This window comes from Lissotriton vulgaris, unplaced genomic scaffold (genome assembly GCF_964263255.1).
Source record: "Lissotriton vulgaris unplaced genomic scaffold, aLisVul1.2 SCAFFOLD_336, whole genome shotgun sequence".
NCBI classification, from domain to species: domain Eukaryota; kingdom Metazoa; phylum Chordata; class Amphibia; order Caudata; family Salamandridae; genus Lissotriton; species Lissotriton vulgaris.
In genome coordinates, this window is record NW_028249992.1 from 439343 (window position 1) to 458456 (window position 19114).

The 19114-nt window shown below is 50.3% G+C and overlaps 1 protein-coding gene across 1 annotated transcript in view; it reads right to left on the reverse strand.

Annotated features, from left to right (window-relative positions):
• LOC147663430 (zona pellucida sperm-binding protein 1-like) overlaps positions 1-19114 on the reverse strand; it is a 112815-nt gene that overhangs the window by 27002 nt on the left and 66699 nt on the right. Inside the window, exons 8-9 of the mRNA XM_086950465.1 lie at positions 13732-13921; positions 13512-13653 (exon numbers count right to left, since the gene is read on the reverse strand). Of these exons, the coding sequence (XP_086806591.1) occupies positions 13512-13653; positions 13732-13921 (332 nt within the window). The remainder of the gene's footprint in view (positions 1-13511; positions 13654-13731; positions 13922-19114) is intronic.

Here is a 19114-nt window from a genome sequence, read left to right on the forward strand (position 1 = left end):
AACCCGCCCCAATCCAATCCAATCCAATCCGCCCCACTCCAATCCAATCCAACCCGCCCCACTCCAATCCAATCCAATCCAACCCGCCCCACTCCATTCCAATCCAACCCGCCCCACTCCAATCCAACCCAACCCAATCCAATCCAACCCGCCCCACTCCAATCCAATCCAACCCACTCCAATCCAATCCAACCCGCCCCACTCCAACCCGCCCCACTCCAATCCAATCCAACCCAGTCCAACCCGCCCCACTCCAATCCAATCCAACCCAGTCCAACCCGCCCCACTCCAATCCAGTCCAATCCAGTCCAATCCAGTCCAATCCAGTCCAATCCAGTCCAACCCGCCCCACTCCAATCCAATCCAATCCAGTCCAACCCGCCCCACTCCAATCCAATCCAATCCGCCCCACTCCAATCCAATCCAGTCCAATCCAATCCAACCCGCCCCACTCCAATCCAATCCAATCCAGTCCAATCCAATCCAATCCAACCCGCCCCACTCCAATCCAATCCAATCCAATCCAGTCCAGTCCAATCCAATCCAGTCCAATCCGCCCCACTCCAATCCAATCCAATCCAGTCCAATCCAATCCAACCCGCCCCACTCCAATCCAATCCAATCCAATCCAACCCGCCCCAGTCCAATCCAATCCAATCCAATCCAATCCAATCCAGTCCAACCCGCCCCACTCCAATCCAATCCAACCCGCCCCACTACAATCCAATCCAATCCAATGCAGTCCAGTCCAACCCGCCCCACTCCAATCCAGTCCAACCCGCCCCGCCCCACTCCAATCCAATCCAATCCAATCCAGTCCAACCCGCCCCACTCCAATCCAATCCAATCCAACCCGCCCCACTCCAATCCAATCCAGTCCAACTCGCCCCACTCCAACCCGCCCCACTCCAATCCAATCCAATCCAACCCGCCCCACTCCAATCTAATCCAATCCAGTCCAACCCGCCCCACTCCAATCCAATCCAATCCAATCCAACCCGCCCCACTCCAATCCAATCCAGTCCAGTCCAACTCGCCCCACTCCGACCCGCCCCACTCCAATCCAACCCGCCCCACTCCAATCCAATCCAGTCCAACCCGCCCCACTCCAATCCAATCCAGTCCAACTCGCCCCACTCCAATCCAATCCAATCCAGTCCAACTCGCCCCACTCCAATCCAATCCAATCCAGTCCAACCCGCCCCACTCCAATCCAATCCAATCCAATCCAATCCGCTCCAACCCGCCCCACTCCAACCCGCCCCACTCCAATCCAATCCAATCCAGTCCAACCCGCCCCACTCCAATCCAGTCCAACACGCCCCACTCCAATCCAGTCCAGTCCAACCCGCCCCACTCCAATCCAGTCCAGTCCAACCCGCCCCACTCCAATCCAGTCCAACCCGCCCCACTCCAATCCAATCCAGTCCAGTCCAGTCCTCCCCACTCCAGTCCAGTCCAACCCGCCCCACTCCAATCCAATCCAATCCAGTCCAGTCCAGTCCAACCCGCCCCATTACAATCCAGTCCAACCCGCCCCACTCCAATCCAGTCCAACCCGCCCCTCTCCAATCCAGTCCAACCCGCCCCACTCCAATCCAGTCCAGTCCAGTCCAGTCCAGTCCTCCCCACTCCAATCCAACCCGCCCCATTCCAGTCCAGTCCAGTCCAGTCCAATCCAGTCCAGTCCAGTCCAATCCAGTCTAACCCGCCCCACTCCAATCCAGTCCAGTCCAACCCGCCCCACTCCAATCCAATCCAATCCAATCCAATCCAGTCCAGTCCGCCCCACTCCACTCCACTCGTCCAGTCCGCCCCACTCCAGTCCAACCCGCCCCATTCCAGTCCAACCCGCCCCACTCCAATCCAATCCAATCCACTCCAACCCGCCCCACTCCAATCCAATCCAACCCGCCCCACTCCAATCCAATCCAATCCACTCCAACCCGCCCCACTCCAATCCAATCCAGTCCGCCCCACTCCAGTCCAACCCGCCCCATTCCAGTCCAATCCAACCCGCCCCACTCCAATCCAATCCAGTCCAGTCCTCCCCACTCCAGTCTAACCCGCCCCACTCCAATCCAATCCAGTCCAGTCCTCCCCACTCCAGTCCAACCCGCCCCACTCCAATCCAATCCAGTCCAGTCTAGTCTAGTCCAGTCCAGTCCTCCCCACTCCAATCCAACCCGCCCCATTCCAGTCCAGTCCAGTCTAATCCAGTCCAGTCCAGTCCAATCCAATCCAGTCCAATCCAATCCAGTCCAACCCGCCCCACTCCAATCCAATCCAGTCCAGTCCAGTCCAACCCGCCCCACTCCAATCCAATCCGCCCCACTCCAGTCCAGTCCGCCCCACTCCAGTCCAACCCGCCCCATTCCAGTCCAATCCAGTCCAACCCGCCCCACTCCAATCCAATCCAATCCACTCAAACCCACCCCACTCCAATCCAATCCAATCCACTCCAACCCGCCCCACTCCAATCCAATCCAATCCACTCCAACCCGCCCCACTCCAATCCAATCCAATCCAATCCACTCCAACCCGCCCCACTCCACTCCAATCCAATCCAATCCACTCCAACCCGCCCCACTCCAATCCAATCCAATCCACTCCAACCCGCCCCACTCCAATCCAATCCAATCCACTCCAACCCGCCCCACTCCAATCCAATCCAATCCACTCCAACCCGCCCCACTCCAATCCAATCCAATCCAGTCCGCCCCACTCCAGTCCAACCCGCCCCATTCCAGTCCAATCCAGTCCAACCTGCCCCACTCCAATCCAATCCAGTCCAGTCCGCCCCACTCCAGTCCAACCCGCCCCACTCCAATCCAATCCAGTCCAGTCCGCCCCACTCCAGTCCAACCCGCCCCACTCCAGTCCAACCCGCCCCACTCCAATCCAATCCAATCCAATCCAATCCACTCCAGTCCTCCCCACTCCAGTCCAACCCGCCCCACTCCAATCCAATCCAATCCAATCCAGTCCTCCCCACTCCAGTCCAACCCGCCCCACTCCAATCCAATCCAATCCAATCCAATCCAGTCCTCCCCACTCCAGTCCAACCCGCCCCACTCCAATCCAATCCAATCCAATCCAATCCAGTCCAACACGCCCTGCTCCAATCCAGTCCAACCCGCCCCACTCCAATCCAATCCAATCCAATCCAGTCCAGTCCAGTCCAGTCCAACCCGCCCCACTCCAATCCAGTCCAGTCCAACCCGCCCCACTCCAATCCAATCCAATCCAATCCAGTCCAACACGCCCTGCTCCAATCCAGTCCAACCCGCCCCACTCCAATCCAATCCAATCCAATCCAGTCCAACACGCCCTGCTCCAATCCAGTCCAACCCGCCCCACTCCAATCCAATCCAATCCAATCCAGTCCTCCCCACTCCAGTCCAACCCGCCCCACTCCAATCCAATCCAATCCAATCCAGTCCTCCCCACTCCAGTCCAACCCGCCCCACTCCAATCCAATCCAATCCAATCCAATCCAGTCCAGTCCTCCCCACTCCAATCCAATCCAATCCAATCCAGTCCAGTCCTCCCCACTCCAGTCCAACCCGCCCCACTCCAATCCAATCCAATCCAACCCGCCCCACTCCAATCCAATCCAGTCCAACCCGCCCCACTCCAATCCAATCCAGTCCAACCCGCCCCACTCCAATCCAATCCAATCCAATCCGCCCCACTCCAATCCAATCCAACCCGCCCCACTCCAATCCAATCCAATCCAATCCAATCCGCCGCACTCCAATCCAATCCAATCCAATCCAACCCGCCCCACTCCAATCCAATCCAACCCGCCCCACTCCAATCCAATCCAACCCGCCCCACTCCAATCCAATCCAACCCGCCCCACTCCAATCCAATCCAATCCAGTCCAACCCGCCCCACTCCAATCCAATCCTCCCCACTCCAGTCCAACCCGCCCCACTCCAGTCCAATCCAGTCCAGTCCAACCCGCCCCACTCCAATCCAATCCAATCCACTCCAACCCGCCCCACTCCAATCCAATCCACTCCAACCCGCCCCACTCCAATCCAATCCAATCCACTCCAACCCGCCCCACTCCAATCCAATCCAATCCACTCCAACCCGCCCCACTCCAATCCAATCCACTCCAACCCGCCCCACTCCAATCCAATCCAATCCAGTCCGCCCCACTCCAATCCAATCCAGTCCAGTCCAACCCGCCTCACTCCACTCCAATCCAATCCAGTCCAGTCCTCCCCACTCCAGTCCAACCCGCCCCACTCCAATCCAGTCCAGTCCAGTCCAATCCAGTCCAGTCCTCCCCACTCCAGTCAAACCCGCCCCACTCCAATCCAATCCAATCCAGTCCAGTCCAACACGCCCTGCTCCAATCCAGTCCAACCCGCCCCACTCCAATCCAATCCAATCCAATCCAGTCCAACACGCCCTGCTCCAATCCAGTCCAACCTGCCCCACTCCAATCCAATCCAATCCAATCCAATCCAGTCCAACACGCCCTGCTCCAATCCAGTCCAACCCGCCCCACTCCAATCCAATCCAATCCAATCCAGTCCAGTCCAGTCCTCCCCACTCCAGTCCAACCCGCCCCACTCCAATCCAATCCAATCCAATCCAGTCCTCCCCACTCCAGTCCAACCCGCCCCACTCCAATCCAATCCAATCCAATCCAGTCCAGTCCAGTCCAGTCCAGTCCAACCCGCCCCACTCCAATCCAGTCCAGTCCAACCCGCCCCACTCCAATCCAATCCAATCCAATCCAATCCAGTCCAGTCCTCCCCACTCCAGTCCAACCCGCCCCACTCCAATCCAGTCCAACCCGCCCCACTCCAATCCAATCCAGTCCAGTCCAGTCCAACCCGCCCCACTCCACTCCACTCCACTCCAATCCAATCCAGTCCTCCCCACTCCAGTCCAACCCGCCCCACTCCAATCCAATCCAGTCCAGTCCAGTCCAGTCCTCCCCACTCCAGTCCAGTCCAACCCGCCCCACTCCAATCCAATCCAATCCAATCCAGTCCAGTCCAACACGCCCTGCTCCAATCCAGTCCAACCCGCCCCACTCCAATCCAATCCAATCCAATCCAGTCCAACACGCCCTGCTCCAATCCAATCCAATCCAGTCCAACACGCCCTGCTCCAATCCAGTCCAACCCGCCCCACTCCAATCCAATCCAATCCAATCCAATCCAACACGCCCTGCTCCAATCCAGTCCAACCCGCCCCACTCCAATCCAATCCAATCCAGTCCAACACGCCCTGCTCCAATCCAGTCCAACCCGCCCCACTCCAATCCAATCCAATCCAGTCCTCCCCACTCCAGTCCAACCCGCCCCACTCCAATCCAATCCAATCCAATCCAATCCAATCCAGTCCTCCCCACTCCAGTCCAACCCGCCCCACTCCAATCCAATCCAATCCAGTCCAGTCCAGTCCAACCCGCCCCACTCCAATCCAATCCAATCCAGTCCAACCCGCCCCACTCCAATCCAATCCAGTCCAGTCCAACCCGCCCCACTCCAATCCAATCTAGTCCAACCCGCCCCACTCCAATCCAATCCAATCCAATCCAATCCAGTCCAACACGCCCTGCTCCAATCCAATCCAATCCAGTCCAACACGCCCTGCTCCAATCCAGTCCAACCCGCCCCACTCCAATCCAATCCAATCCAATCCAATCCAATCCAATCCAGTCCAACACGCCCTGCTCCAATCCAATCCAATCCAGTCCAACACGCCCTGCTCCAATCTAGTCCAACCCGCCCCACTCCAATCCAATCCAATCCAATCCAATCCAACACGCCCTGCTCCAATCCAGTCCAACCCGCCCCACTCCAATCCAATCCAATCCAATCCAATCCAGTCCAACACGCCCTGCTCCAATCCAGTCCAACCCGCCCCACTCCAATCCAATCCAATCCAATCCAATCCAGTCCAACCCGCCCCACTCCAATCCAATCCAGTCCTCCCCACTCCAGTCCAACCCGCTCCAATCCAATCCAATCCAATCCAATCCAGTCCAGTCCGCCCCACTCCAGTCCAGTCCGCCCCACTCCAGTCCAACCCGCCCCATTCCAGTCCAATCCAGTCCAACCTGCCCCACTCCAATCCAGTTCCATTCCAACCCGCTCCAGTCCAGTCCAGTCCAACCCGCCCCACTCCAATCCAATCCAGTCCAGTCCAACCCGCCCCACTCCAATCCAATCCAGTCCAGTCCAGTCCAACCCGCCCCACTCCACTCCACTCCACTCCACTCCACTCCACTCCACTCCAGTCCTCCCCACTCCAGTCCTCCCCACTCCAGTCCTCCCCACTCCAGTCCTCCCCACTCCAGTCCTCCCCACTCCAGTCCAACCCGCCCCACTCCAATCCAATCCAGTCCAGTCCAGTCCAGTCCTCCCCACTCCAGTCCAACCCGCCCCACTCCAATCCAATCCAATCCAACACGCCCTGCTCCAATCCAGTCCAACCCGCCCCACTCCAATCCAATCCAATCCAATCCAGTCCAACACGCCCTGCTCCAATCCAGTCCAGTCCAACCCGCCCCACTCCAATCCAATCCAATCCAATCCAATCCAGTCCAACACGCCCTGCTCCAATCCAGTCCAACCCGCCCCACTCCAATCCAATCCAATCCAATCCAATCCAACACGCCCTGCTCCAATCCAGTCCAACCCGCCCCACTCCAATCCAATCCAGTCCAGTCCAACCCGCCCCACTCCAATCCAATCCAGTCCAACCCTCCCCACTCCAATCCAGTCCAACCCGCCCCACTCCAATCCAGTCCAGTCCAGTCCAGTCCAGTCCAGTCCAACCCGCCCCACTCCAATCCAGTCCAGTCCGCCCCACTCCAGTCCAGTCCGCCCCACTCCAGTCCAACCCGCCCCATTCCAGTCCAATCCAGTCCAACCTGCCCCACTCCAATCCAGTTCCATTCCAACCCGCTCCAGTCCAGTCCAGTCCAACCCGCCCCACTCCAATCCAATCCAGTCTAGTCCAACCCGCCCCACTCCAATCCAATCCAGTCCAACCCGCCCCACTCCAATCCAATCCAGTCCAACCCGCCCCAATCCAATCCAATCCAGTCCAACCTGCCCCACTCCAATCCAGTTCCATTCCAACCTCGCTCCAATCCAGTCCAACACGCCCGCTCCAATCCAGTCCAACACGCCCCGCTCCAATCCAGTCCAATCCAGCCCAGCCCAGCCCAGCCCAGTCCACCCCAAATAAATCCAGTCTAGTCCACCCCACCAAGTTCAATCAACCCCACACCAATCTAGTTCAATCCGCCCCACTCCAATCCAGTCCAACCCGCCCCACTCCAATCCAGTCCAACCCGCCCCACTCCAATCCAGTCCAACCCGCCCCACTCCAATCCAGTCCAACCCGCTCCACTCCAATCCAGTCCAGTCCAGTCCAGTCCAGTCCAGTCCAGTCCTCCCCACTCCAATCCAACCCGCCCCAGTCCAGTCCAGTCCAATCCAATCCAGTCCAACCTGCCCCACTCCAATCCAGTCCCAGTCCCAGTCCAGTCCCAGTCCAGTCCAAGCCGCTCCAATCCAGTCCAGTCCAACCCGCCTCGCTCCAATCCAGTCCAACACGCCCGCTCCAATCCAGTCCAACACGCCCTGCTCCAATCCAGTCCAACACGCCCGCTCCAATCCAGCCCAGCCCAACCCAGCCCAGCCCAGCCCAGCCCAGTCCACCCCAAATAAATCCAGTCTAGTCCACCCCACCAAGTTCAATCAACCCCACACTAATCTAGTTCAATCCACCTCACTCCAATTCAGTCCAATCCAACCCAATCCAGCCTAGCCCAATCCACCCCAAGTCCAATTCATTTCACCCCACATCAATCCAATCCGCCCCAATCCGATCAAGTCCAATCCATTTCACCCCACCTCACCACAGCCCAACCCAAACATGCCCACAGCCCAACCCCAACACGCCCACACTCAAACTCCAACCCACCAACTCATTCCACTCCAGATCTCCAATCTGGGGTGGAGCAGCAACAATCTTTGGAAAAAGTTGATTGTGACAGCCTGCCGACCCCCGGGCTGCCTATGTACTGGAAGGAGTTGTACCTCTTACAGTCTTTCCTCAGCTGTCTGTACAGTAGTTCAGGGAAGTGGCCTCTGGTATTATATTACATCTGGGTCCCCGCTTGATCCGTTACCTTTAAAAATCTGGAAGGAGTATGAGTGAGCTCTTTCCTGCGCTGCGGCGGGTGTGCAACCAGTCGCTTGCTACGGGAGCGGTTCCACCTCAGTGGAAACAAGCGGTGGTTACCCCCTATTGAAAAAGCCCTCCCTCGATCCGGATTGCCTAAAGAATTTTAGGCCAATCTCGCTCCAACCATATCTTGCAAAAATTGTAGAGTGGGTGGTGGCAGGCACCCTTTCCAGGCATCTTGAACATCACAAGCTCTTGGAGGACGCTCAATTTGGCTTCCATCCAGCTCACGGCACCGAGACGGCCCTTGTGACCGTGTTGGATGAACTTCGCTGGCAGGCAGACAGGGGACAGGCGGGGGTTCTGATCCTGCTTGACCTGTCTGCCGCCTTTGATATGGTGAACCATGATATTTTGCTGGACAGGCTGAGAGAGGTGGGAGTTGCAGGGAAAGCCCTTGGATAGTTTGAGTCCTTCCTCCAGGGTAGGGAACAGGCTGTGTCTCTCCCTCCCTTTCAATCCGCCTTCTCTACCATCTCGCATGGTGCCCTAAAGGATTGTCTGTCAGTCCAATACTCTTTAATGTTTATATGAAGCCCTTAATAGCGATCATCAAGCAGTTTAAGATCAAAACTGTTAAATTATGCGGACACGCAGCTGATCATGTCCTGGGAGGGGAATGACTCCCTCCTGGGAGGAATTCCACAACTGTATGAGAGCCACTGCGGAATGGCTGAAAGACAATTCCTTGCAATTCAATACAGGGAAGACTGAAGTGCTTTATTGCCCTAGGCCTAGGATACATTCTCCTCTACCTAGTACTTTCTGGCCGAAGGATTTCTCGCCCCGGATCCAGCCTGTGAAGGTAGTCCGGAATCTGGGTGTTATGTTCAATAGTGACCTCTCCTTGGAGGCTCAGGTTTCCCATCCTTCGCCTCTTGAAAAAAATCTTACCCCTGCTACCGTCCCTGGCAAAGATAGAGGTGGGGCGTTGCACCGTGCTCAGTAGGATACACTACTGTAACGCCCTGCTGCTGGAGTCTCCCAGCTATCTCCTGGACAGACTCCCGAGACTCGTCGGCAGCTGCAAAATTCGCCTTAGATTGGCCAACCAGATCCACCTCCTTGGGGCCCTGGCTCAGTTGCACTGGCTCCTTCTGAGACAACGGGTGATGTTTAAGTCACTTTGTCTGACCTTTAGAGCCCTACATGGGTTAGGTCCGGCTTGCTTTCACAGGAAATTTTCATGGCATGTGCCGGTCCGCAATCTACGCTCCGCTACGGCTAGGATGGTGACTGTACCGAGATTTAGAAGGTCCAGAGCAGGTGGCAGGTCATTTAGCGTGGCTGCGGCCAGGCTCTGGAACTCGCTGCCTATTGATTTGAGGAAGATCAACTGCATTCTCACTTTTAGAAGACAGTTAAAAACCTTGCTCTTTCCCACCCGGGCTTTATTTGTAGTCTAACTAATAACACCTTTCCCTTGGGTTCTCCAGCGCCAGGATGCCTCTCGAGGTGGTAGTGCGCTTTACAAGTATAATAAATAAAGAAATAAATAATTAAACACACCACACCCCAATCCAACCCACTTGAATATGATACAACCCAATTTGCCCCGACCCAACCTGCCCCGATCTAACCAGCCCCAATCCCCCCACTCAAAACTAATCCGCCCCACCCCTAACCAACTCCAGTCCATTCCACGCCACTCACTCCAATACAGTACACCCGACCCATCCCACACTAATCCATCCACCCAAGTCCACCCCAATAAATAAGTAAACCCACTAGTCCACCCCACCCTATCCAATTGACCACACCGCAATCCACCCCACCTCAATCCAACCCATTCCAATCAGATTCCAACCCACAACTATGCCACTGCACTCAACAGTGTCATTGTAATCTACTTCCCTACTCCACACCACTTTTACCCTACTGCACACTACTCCCCCCCTACTCCACTTTATGACCCTCACTTTAACCCGTGCTGAACAGCAGCAACACTAGTGTACACAACATTAAACTCATTGCCAAAGCCAGAAGCTCTTGCATTGGTGAGACTGAGTGCCTGTTTACCCCGGTGCTTCCGGATCCCACTCAGATGAACTAATTCATCAGAAGATGATCTGGACTCATACCTACCTTTACTAAATGCATGGTTGATCTGCTCCCCATTGCTTGTTGCCCTCCTGCAACCCCAACCCTCCACTAGTGTAGGTTCCCCTACTACTAATATCAATAGGTTTCCCTGCCTTCTCTTCTTTGGGTCTGGCTTGACATTGCATCTTTCCGCTGACCAATTGTTACCCATTCAAATAGCAAACTTTACATAGAATGGGCTTTAGTTCCACCCAGGCTAGGAAAAAGCCCTCTGCCCCCTGGTTTTCCGATAGGCTGACAAAACAGACAATCTTGCCACCATCAGGAAAGGATTTGGCGGCTGGATCTCAACCCAGCAGGAAGAGCCTTACATAAACAATGGCTATGGGAATATAAATCTGCCATTATTGGAGAAAAGGTGTCTTTTTACTCCAAGATTACAGATTCCCTGAGATCGCCCAGGGAACTTTTTAATTTAACTCCCTTTCAGTCCAGTCTCCTGTCACACGGATATTTCCCAGGACCTTTGTGACAGAATAGCTAGTTTTTCGTGTTCTAAGATCTCGGATATATACTCTGTCTTGGAAACTGTCAATGCTGGGACTTACAATCCAGTCTCTATCGACCTCTCCCCCCTCTCAGTAACACTACTACCATGACTTCCCCATCTTGTCCTTAGAGGATGCAGATTGATTACTAGGGGGGCATCACTTCTGGGTCCTCTTTTGTGCCCTGGTCTTTGAAGTTTTTGAAATTAGAGTGGGAGGTCATCTTTCCCCACCTTACCTCAGTGATCAATAGAGTTATCACAGCTGGGCAGTATCCTATTCCCTGGAAGACAGTAGTCGTTAAACCACCCCTAAAGAAACCTACATTGGATCCGGCTGAACTGAAAAATGATCTCCCTATTACCCTTTTGCCTGTTCCTGCAAAAAGCACCTGCATTTACATCTTAGCTCCCACCTAGAGGAACATGACTCGCAACATGGTTTCAGAAGCAATCACAGTGCAGAGACTGCGTTAACCTCCGTAATTAACATTCGCGTTCAGGTTGACGTCAGAAATACCACACTGTTTATTCTCATTGACCTTACTGCGGCCTTTGACACCATATCTCCTTTGAGACGGATGAATCGGCTCAAGGAAATGGCGGTTGGGGGCACTGCCCTTAAGCTGCTTACCTCGTTCCTCAGTGACTGGGTACTATTGTTAAAAATGGAGCATTTTTTTTCCGGCCCCTGGTAATTGTTTTGTGGAGACCCTCAGGGCTCCTCCCTGAGCCCAACCCTTTTCAACGTATATGCTGCATCTCTGGACAGGGTCGTTAGATCCTTTGGACTGGAGGTGTTGTCCTACGCTGATGACACTCAAATTGAACCGGGAATAATAATACTCTGATTGGTTTAAAAAAACATTTACAATTTAAAACATGAAAATTGAACGATAACAAAGACTGATAAATGTTAACTGTGGACTTAAAATTACTTAAAATTTGGGGGGCCATTATGGGCTAATAATGTTCTGATGAAGGACATCGCTCTGGATTTTTTATTTTCTCCGATCTGATTGTGGAGTCTACTAACCCAGCCGCCATGCTCCGATGAGGAATGGGGACAAAACTGAGCTTTTGATATTTGGAAATAAACTACAGATCTGGTGCAATACCTGGTGGCCCGACACCCTTGGCCCCTTTCCACATCCAGTGTGCCAAGGAAAAAACCTTGGTGTCATTGTGGACAACTCTTTCTTTGGAACCTCAGATTAATAGAATGGTGTCCACCTGCTTTAGGACCATTAACTTCTTTAGAAAAATTTCACAATTTTTATCCTTAGCTTCTCATAAGCAGGCGGTCACTGCTCTAGTGTTGCCCAGATTGGACTATTGTAATGCCGTCTATTTGGGTATTAAATCTCTAATCCATCCTCTAAAGCTGGTACAGAACGCAGCAGCCAGGATGGTGATGGACGTCCCCAGATCTCACTCAGTCTCAGTCACTGTAAGAAAGCTGCACTGGCTCCCTCTAGATTAGAGAATTCAGTTTAAGGCTCTGTCTTATGCACAGGCTTTCTACAATCGAGGCACAGAAGGCATTAACTGTCTTTGACGCTATGTTCCTACCAAGCAGGTGAGATCGTCCAATAAAAATCTGCTGGTATTACCCAGGTTTAACCCCTTCGCAGCTGGGGTAATTCACCCGCTATGCTTGGGGGCGGGGGCGCGCACAGCGCCCCGGTGCGGATGACGAGCTCAGCTCGTTATCATTCCTTTAGAACGCTCGCACAGCAGGGGAATTATCCTCGCGTGTGAGCATTCTAACGGCTCAGCTCGTCATCAGCACACAAGCACCGTAGTGGAGGAAGAGCTGAGCAAGTCATCAGCGTGGGAGGGGTTAAGAGTCAGGAGGGGGGGGGCGGTGGGGGGTAGAGCCTTCTCCACTGTTGGTACGAGGCTCTGGAACTCCCTCCAGTCAGTAGTTTCTGGACAGAATCTCAAACGTTCACAAAGCCTTGAAGATCTGGCTTTTTACCAGTCTGCCAAACTGAGCCTTACATGTACCACTGTTTGCCTGCCTTTCCGCAGCACCTTGACGCCTTCAGGCAAAGTATGCGCTTTACAAGACCTCTACTCACTCAGTGACTTATTACTATTACTCTTATTCTACTGACTAATTCATGAATTATTCCCCTTCCAGCAAGTGCTTCTTTAGGAATGCATGGGGAACTACTCTGCATTTGAAAAGTACACTCAATCACGCTGCTTGTCACATTGAATTATTGATCACTTACCTGAACTCTATACAGAACGCAATCTTTCTTTGCTTCAGTTTTTGTATCATTGCCAAAGCAAGTAGTTTAGGCTTAATGTGATAAATAGCACAGGTAAATGAAATGCATGTAAACATTCTTCATTGTCAGGATTCCCTGGTGGGTAATAGCTTGTTTTACAAATATACATAACTTTTGTGAATGTCTTGGAATGCATGTCTTGGCACATAAATGCTTACTAGTGCTCGCTACATGTTGCACATCTCATCTTTTTTACCCAGTACCCCCTGCAGAATTCCATGACGCAGTTGGAAATCATTTTCCTCACCATTTACAGTGTCAGTGTCTGCACATCAGATGCTGTATAATTCTTGCAGAGGCACTTTTAAAATAGCTCATGCTACACCAATATCTGTGGTAAGTGAACCAGAAGAAGCTATGCTTGAGTAAAGAGCTTGATAAGCAGCTACCTGGTCTCCATGACTCAAAGGAGATGTAAAGTCCACGAATGTGAACGCAGCTGCAGTGAAGCGACTGTAGTGTGATGGGAATTGCATTGAGGTGTCCAAAGATATAGTGGTTGATGGGAGATTGTCTCCAGAAAAGGGGCACCTGAAACAGACAAAACACATGGTAGATTTATTTACCTTCCGTGCCTACTTATAAGGTCAAACTTCGTCCATTACTCACCCATCTACAAGTATTGGCCATTGAGGCTCCTGCCGAGGGTTAGATGTAGGACCTGCCCAGCACTGATTCAGGACCAACCTCAAGCTTGGGTCTGTCGGCTGAAGGAGCCGGACCTCCACAAAGATCAGATCCCGCAGGACCCTCACAATGGGGTACTCTTCCTCACTGTAGTAAGCACTATACAGAGCATCTGGAAGGAGAACATTAGAAAAAGGTGAGCAGGGCCACACTTATCACCACTGGTGTACCTTAACCCATGTACCCTTCCACCGCATTCTTGAACTCAAGTCTGTAAACATTTACTCTTTTCTCAAAGTGCACCTTGCCTAAAACTTAAGTTTCAAAATCATGTCTATGAATGGCCCTAAATTCTCACCAATTCATACTGCAGCATTTATTGTGTCACCCACTTAAGTAGCCCTTTAACCAAGTCTTAAGCCTGCCTCTGTGTGCAGTTCTACACTACCATTTCAACATGGCAAAATAAACCTTTTTCCAGGTTCAAACCATTTTTCTGTAATACATAGAAGATACCCCTAGGGTAGGTCTTGAACAGCCCAGAGGACAGAGTGCAGTGTATTTAAAATGTTGGGCATGTACTTTAGTTTTACGTGTCATATCAGGAAAGTGAAAAATACTTACATTTGTTTTTCATTACTGCAAGGCCTGCTTCTTCTTTAGGATAACATTGGAATCTCCTTATAACATTTAGTAAGCCATAGCTTTCAATTGGGAGCAGGTAGACAAGTGTAGTGTGGGGGCTAGAAATTGTCGTTAGTGGCCAAGTCCGCTTTTTAGTCACAATTCTGAAAATGTCACTTTTAGAAAGTTGGCATTTTCTTGTCCAAACCATTTGGTGCCTGCAGCCTGTATACTGGGCCACATGCCTATGTGTAGCTAGCAGGTGGTCTTTGTGTATTGCTCCTAGACAGTGAGACACAGGGGGGATAGGTACTGACAGAATGGGCCATCTCGGACTTGATGGGGAAGGGGGGTGGTCACCTACCACACTTCCACATCACAAAGGCTCTGCCTTAGTACACTCAGAGTTTCCCACTACTAGTCCATTGTGTCCCCAGACAAGCTAGGGTCCGGGAAGGAAATTCCAAACACCTCTGAGGGGTAAAACACAAGTACCTTCTACTTCAAAGCTGGCATAAAGTATAAATATTGGATTCTCAGACCCAACCCTTCGGTACACCTCTGGACCTGTGGAAGACTCAAAAGGACTGCAATACTGCTCTATTCTAATATGAATGGCTACTCTGCAGACATGGTGAGAAGAACTATACCTGTATCTTGAACCAAACACTGCAAAAATGGCACCAAGGGCTAGTTGACTGGCCTAGTTATCAGTGCCTCAAGGACAGAAAAGGCTCCAACCACCTTTAACCCTGCACCCGTCTGTCTGCTTTGAGTCTCAACCCTCTACCTCAAAGTGGTGCCACCCCAGTCCTGGACCCCAAGTAGTGAGCCTGAAGGTACTCTGCCAATGTGGTCTTTTGGGCAGAACCAACACAACCTGATGCATCTCCTAATAGCTCTGCATCTGAACCCCTGCTGCATGGCACATCAATGTAAAGATACTGCAGCCCACAGTTCCTCGGAATTGCTGCTGTGACACGTATCGAGATGTAGGACTTTGCAACACAACCCTCCATCAACAGCATCCTCAACGATGACGCTGAACCAGACATTTTAAGTCTTGCTGACCACTTCATTGGAACTTTAACTGTGAGATGCATTCTCGCGCAGGACCACGCGTCGTCAGCTTCGTCAACAGCTGCTGCAGGACATACTCAACAAGGGATCTCACAATGCTACATAACCAGTTTTAAGGTACTTTGTTCCACAGGCCTAACTTGGTCCCTGTACCCAGCCTACAATCCATTGTCGGCAGCCTGACTTGTGACTCCCTCCTGGTCTAGCATGACCAAAAAATTCACAGTTGGCCCTTTGTGCTTCTAGGGACTATTTTTACATAAATCCTTAAAACTGCTTATCTCTAGTTCCTCAGTTTGGATTTTTGTCGATTGAAAGTCGAATAGAATACATTTTACTCTTCCTAAATAAGTGTGGGATTTTTCTTGTGTTTTTGTTTAACTACTGTGTGAAGTGCTGCATAAATTCTTTACACTTTCCCTCCAAGCTAAGCTGGACTGCTTTGTGCCACCTTACAGTTAATTTGAAGGTTTTGTTAGTTTTTTTATCCTGACAAATTGTGGTTGCTGATGGAGAAGGGTCTCACCTGAACCTCAACCAGTAATCCAGTTTCCTACAAGAAGGAAACCAGATTCTGATAGGGACAACAATTCCTTTAATGAACTTTTGAATTCTCGACCTCCTCCAAATACTACAGCAGCTGCAGTGACAACAGAAGCAGGTGTTTGTTACAAGACCAGACACAGGAGTAGGAGATGGTACTACTGTACAAGCTCCTTCAGATGTACACTTTGACTAATAATAGGATTAGCAGGTTTAAAGATAATAAATCTGAGAGCGAGAAGTTATTTTGGGGTTCATTTTTGTCCTGTTGCAAATATTGAGCATTAATGATTTTTATGGTGAATTGTAATCGCAAACAATGAATTAAGCCATTTGCATTTGGTATAGATTTTATATAGGATTTAAAAGTGTGTTCATTAAGATGCTTTCGTTAGGCCACATTTTAGTGAAAACTGCCATATTGGTTAAATGACGGGTTTCCCTCGGTCTTTGCTCATGAATGCACCCGTCCTATCGGGTCTTTGAGTCCCTTTTATCCACAGAGGCTTTGCAGAGCAGGAACCAGAAGATATCTGGTATTTTCCAAAATATGCATTAATTTTCTTGTATTCTAATGCGGTTATTTAATGTTTCCATTACCCAAGGACTTCTCGCTGCAATCCGCTGTTGGCTTCGCACAGTTTACTACTACGGCTCATATCGTATACCATAGCATGACATTTATTTCTTTCCTCATTTTTGGTATTAGAACTATACCTCAGTCAGAATCGGAGGTAGATCTAGACAAATAAGGATAGCAAGACATGTCTCCAAGGGTAGATAGTACCACATTCTCTACACAAGTCAGTGCTTAATTTGTAAAATATTAAGTGCCAGGGCTCTGACCAGGAGGCCACTGCAGCTTGCACCAACCATCGCCCTTGTCATTGCTGCCAAAACTACTAACCATCTATTTCGCATATAAATGCGAGAGTTCAGATTATTCCAGGTCCCCAAAGCTAAAGGAATAGCTGGGGAGGCAGGTATTAGCAATTTTAATGTATATTGTAGTCCTAAACTACTGTTGCTCTGCTCATCTCTAAATTAGATGATCAGCGCCACCATGTGGTGGACTGTTCCAAGTATGGTGTTAATAATTAGGTGCTGGTGCCAAGCACCGGAAAGCAATTAAGTGCTGGTGCAGAGCACCGGCTAAAATTAAGCATTGACAAGTTGAAACTTCCTCTTACCTTCCTTCAACCAGTTTCTCTCATTGAAACTATGTTATTAAAGATGAGAGCAGTTTATACTCCCTACTGGATCAGCCTTTAGTATAGAAATGCCATATAGTGGTCTTAGTTTCTAAAATGCCTACTGTTAAAATGTTTATGGATGTAATTTAATTGTTTTCCAACAGTAGTATTTTTGCTGAACTTCTTAGGAGGATGTGTTACTGAGGCTGCTCGGGGCTTACACACACGGTTTAGTGTTCGCATCATCAATGAGACATTGAAACTTTTGATTTGCTAAATATTGACCATGCCATGTTGAATATATGTTTTAGCTAATGTTTATGCAAGAATTGTGTACAAGAACCCCTTAATTATGGGAGTGAGCCAGAAGATTGATCTTTCCTTCATGCTACTAGGAATGCTATCGGACTTTCATCTATCTTGCTGCACAATGGCGACTTAGAATGATTTACTAACTTTTGCATATTTTGTAGAACCTTGCAATGAGCCTTTATAGCATTTATTCTGTACTGCTTGATTTAGAGATTTGTGTTGTAAAACTACTTAAATTGTTCCTGATCTAGAATTCTGCTATTGAGTGGCCTTCACGACTTATTCTATTGCTCTGCTAAACCGATGTTGGTGGGGTTCTCTCGCACGCTGATCAGTTCAGAACTAAAACCTCCTGAGGTAAGTGGTGAGATTTAGAAATGTTTGGGGTGTGAATTATTGAGGTAGAGTCATGATTATTGGGATATAGGGGTTCTGCTCCCACAAGCGCAAAGCTTAGCAAGCATTGGCGAAGCCAAATTTTGGCACATATGCGATGGTCATGGGGCTACTTTATGGCTGGCTCCAATTATCTATTTTTGTTTCAAGTATTAGCTTGGCTTCTTTTTGAATAGTTACTTTTTACATGCATTACACTTATACAGTAATGTACTGAGAAGCACATGCAGTTAATTTCTTACTAAGTATTATCATGTTATTTGTATATGTGGTCGAAAGCGGGGGACATGGAACTCAATGGCCATGCATTTATGTTGTCCGTAGGAGACTGCTTTAAGACTCCAGACAAACCATTGCATCAGCTCTGCACTTTCGACAGTGCAATTGGAACAATGCTTTTATTTTATTTACTTGCTTCTGAGCCACATCCGGCAGATCAGCACTTTGGCGGAGATTTTTCTGGAACAAGAAGCACTTTGACAGATGGAGCCCTGCAGACTCAGACCTCCATTCTACAATGGGCGGTAGCATGTACTACATCAGACCGGCTACCTAGCACATTATACCCATGTATGAGGGATTAGGCCAACTATGGATCTGGCAGAGGGTTCTCCCACTATGCTCTCAGTAGTATAGGTAGGAGTTTAACCACACAGTAACATCATGGTTGAACTGTTCTTTCTTTTCACCTTTTGCATAATGCTGGTTACAATGCGTTCTTTCAACGGCCTAATTGCACTACACACTTTCTATACAAGACTAAAGGTATGAAGTGGCTTTTCAAACATTTATTGAAACAATCTTTGTGTTTACCTTTGGCATGCAAAAGTAACAAAAAAGGATAGATCTGTGTCCAGAATTTCATTGGGGAATAACAATAGTCATGTTTGAGGTTGTCAATACCATCTAGTACCCTGGTAGGTTTAGGGGTTCAGATAGTAGGCTAGCTAGGAATTAGGTCTACATTTTCTGAGGTGTGACCAGAGTCCCCATATTATGAAGTCTGTTGTTCAGATATAAAGTTCCTATGAATTAAGTAGGATGGTGTAACAAGTTGTATTGGCTTTGTCATTTTTTTTACATGTTACACAGCAGTCTGAGACATACAAGCGTATTTCAGGTTGCTGACCTACTGGATAGCCTAGAATGACAACCATTACCCAGGTTCCTATTTAAGTATTTTGGTCCAAGCCAAATGGATCAACTCCTAACCAAAT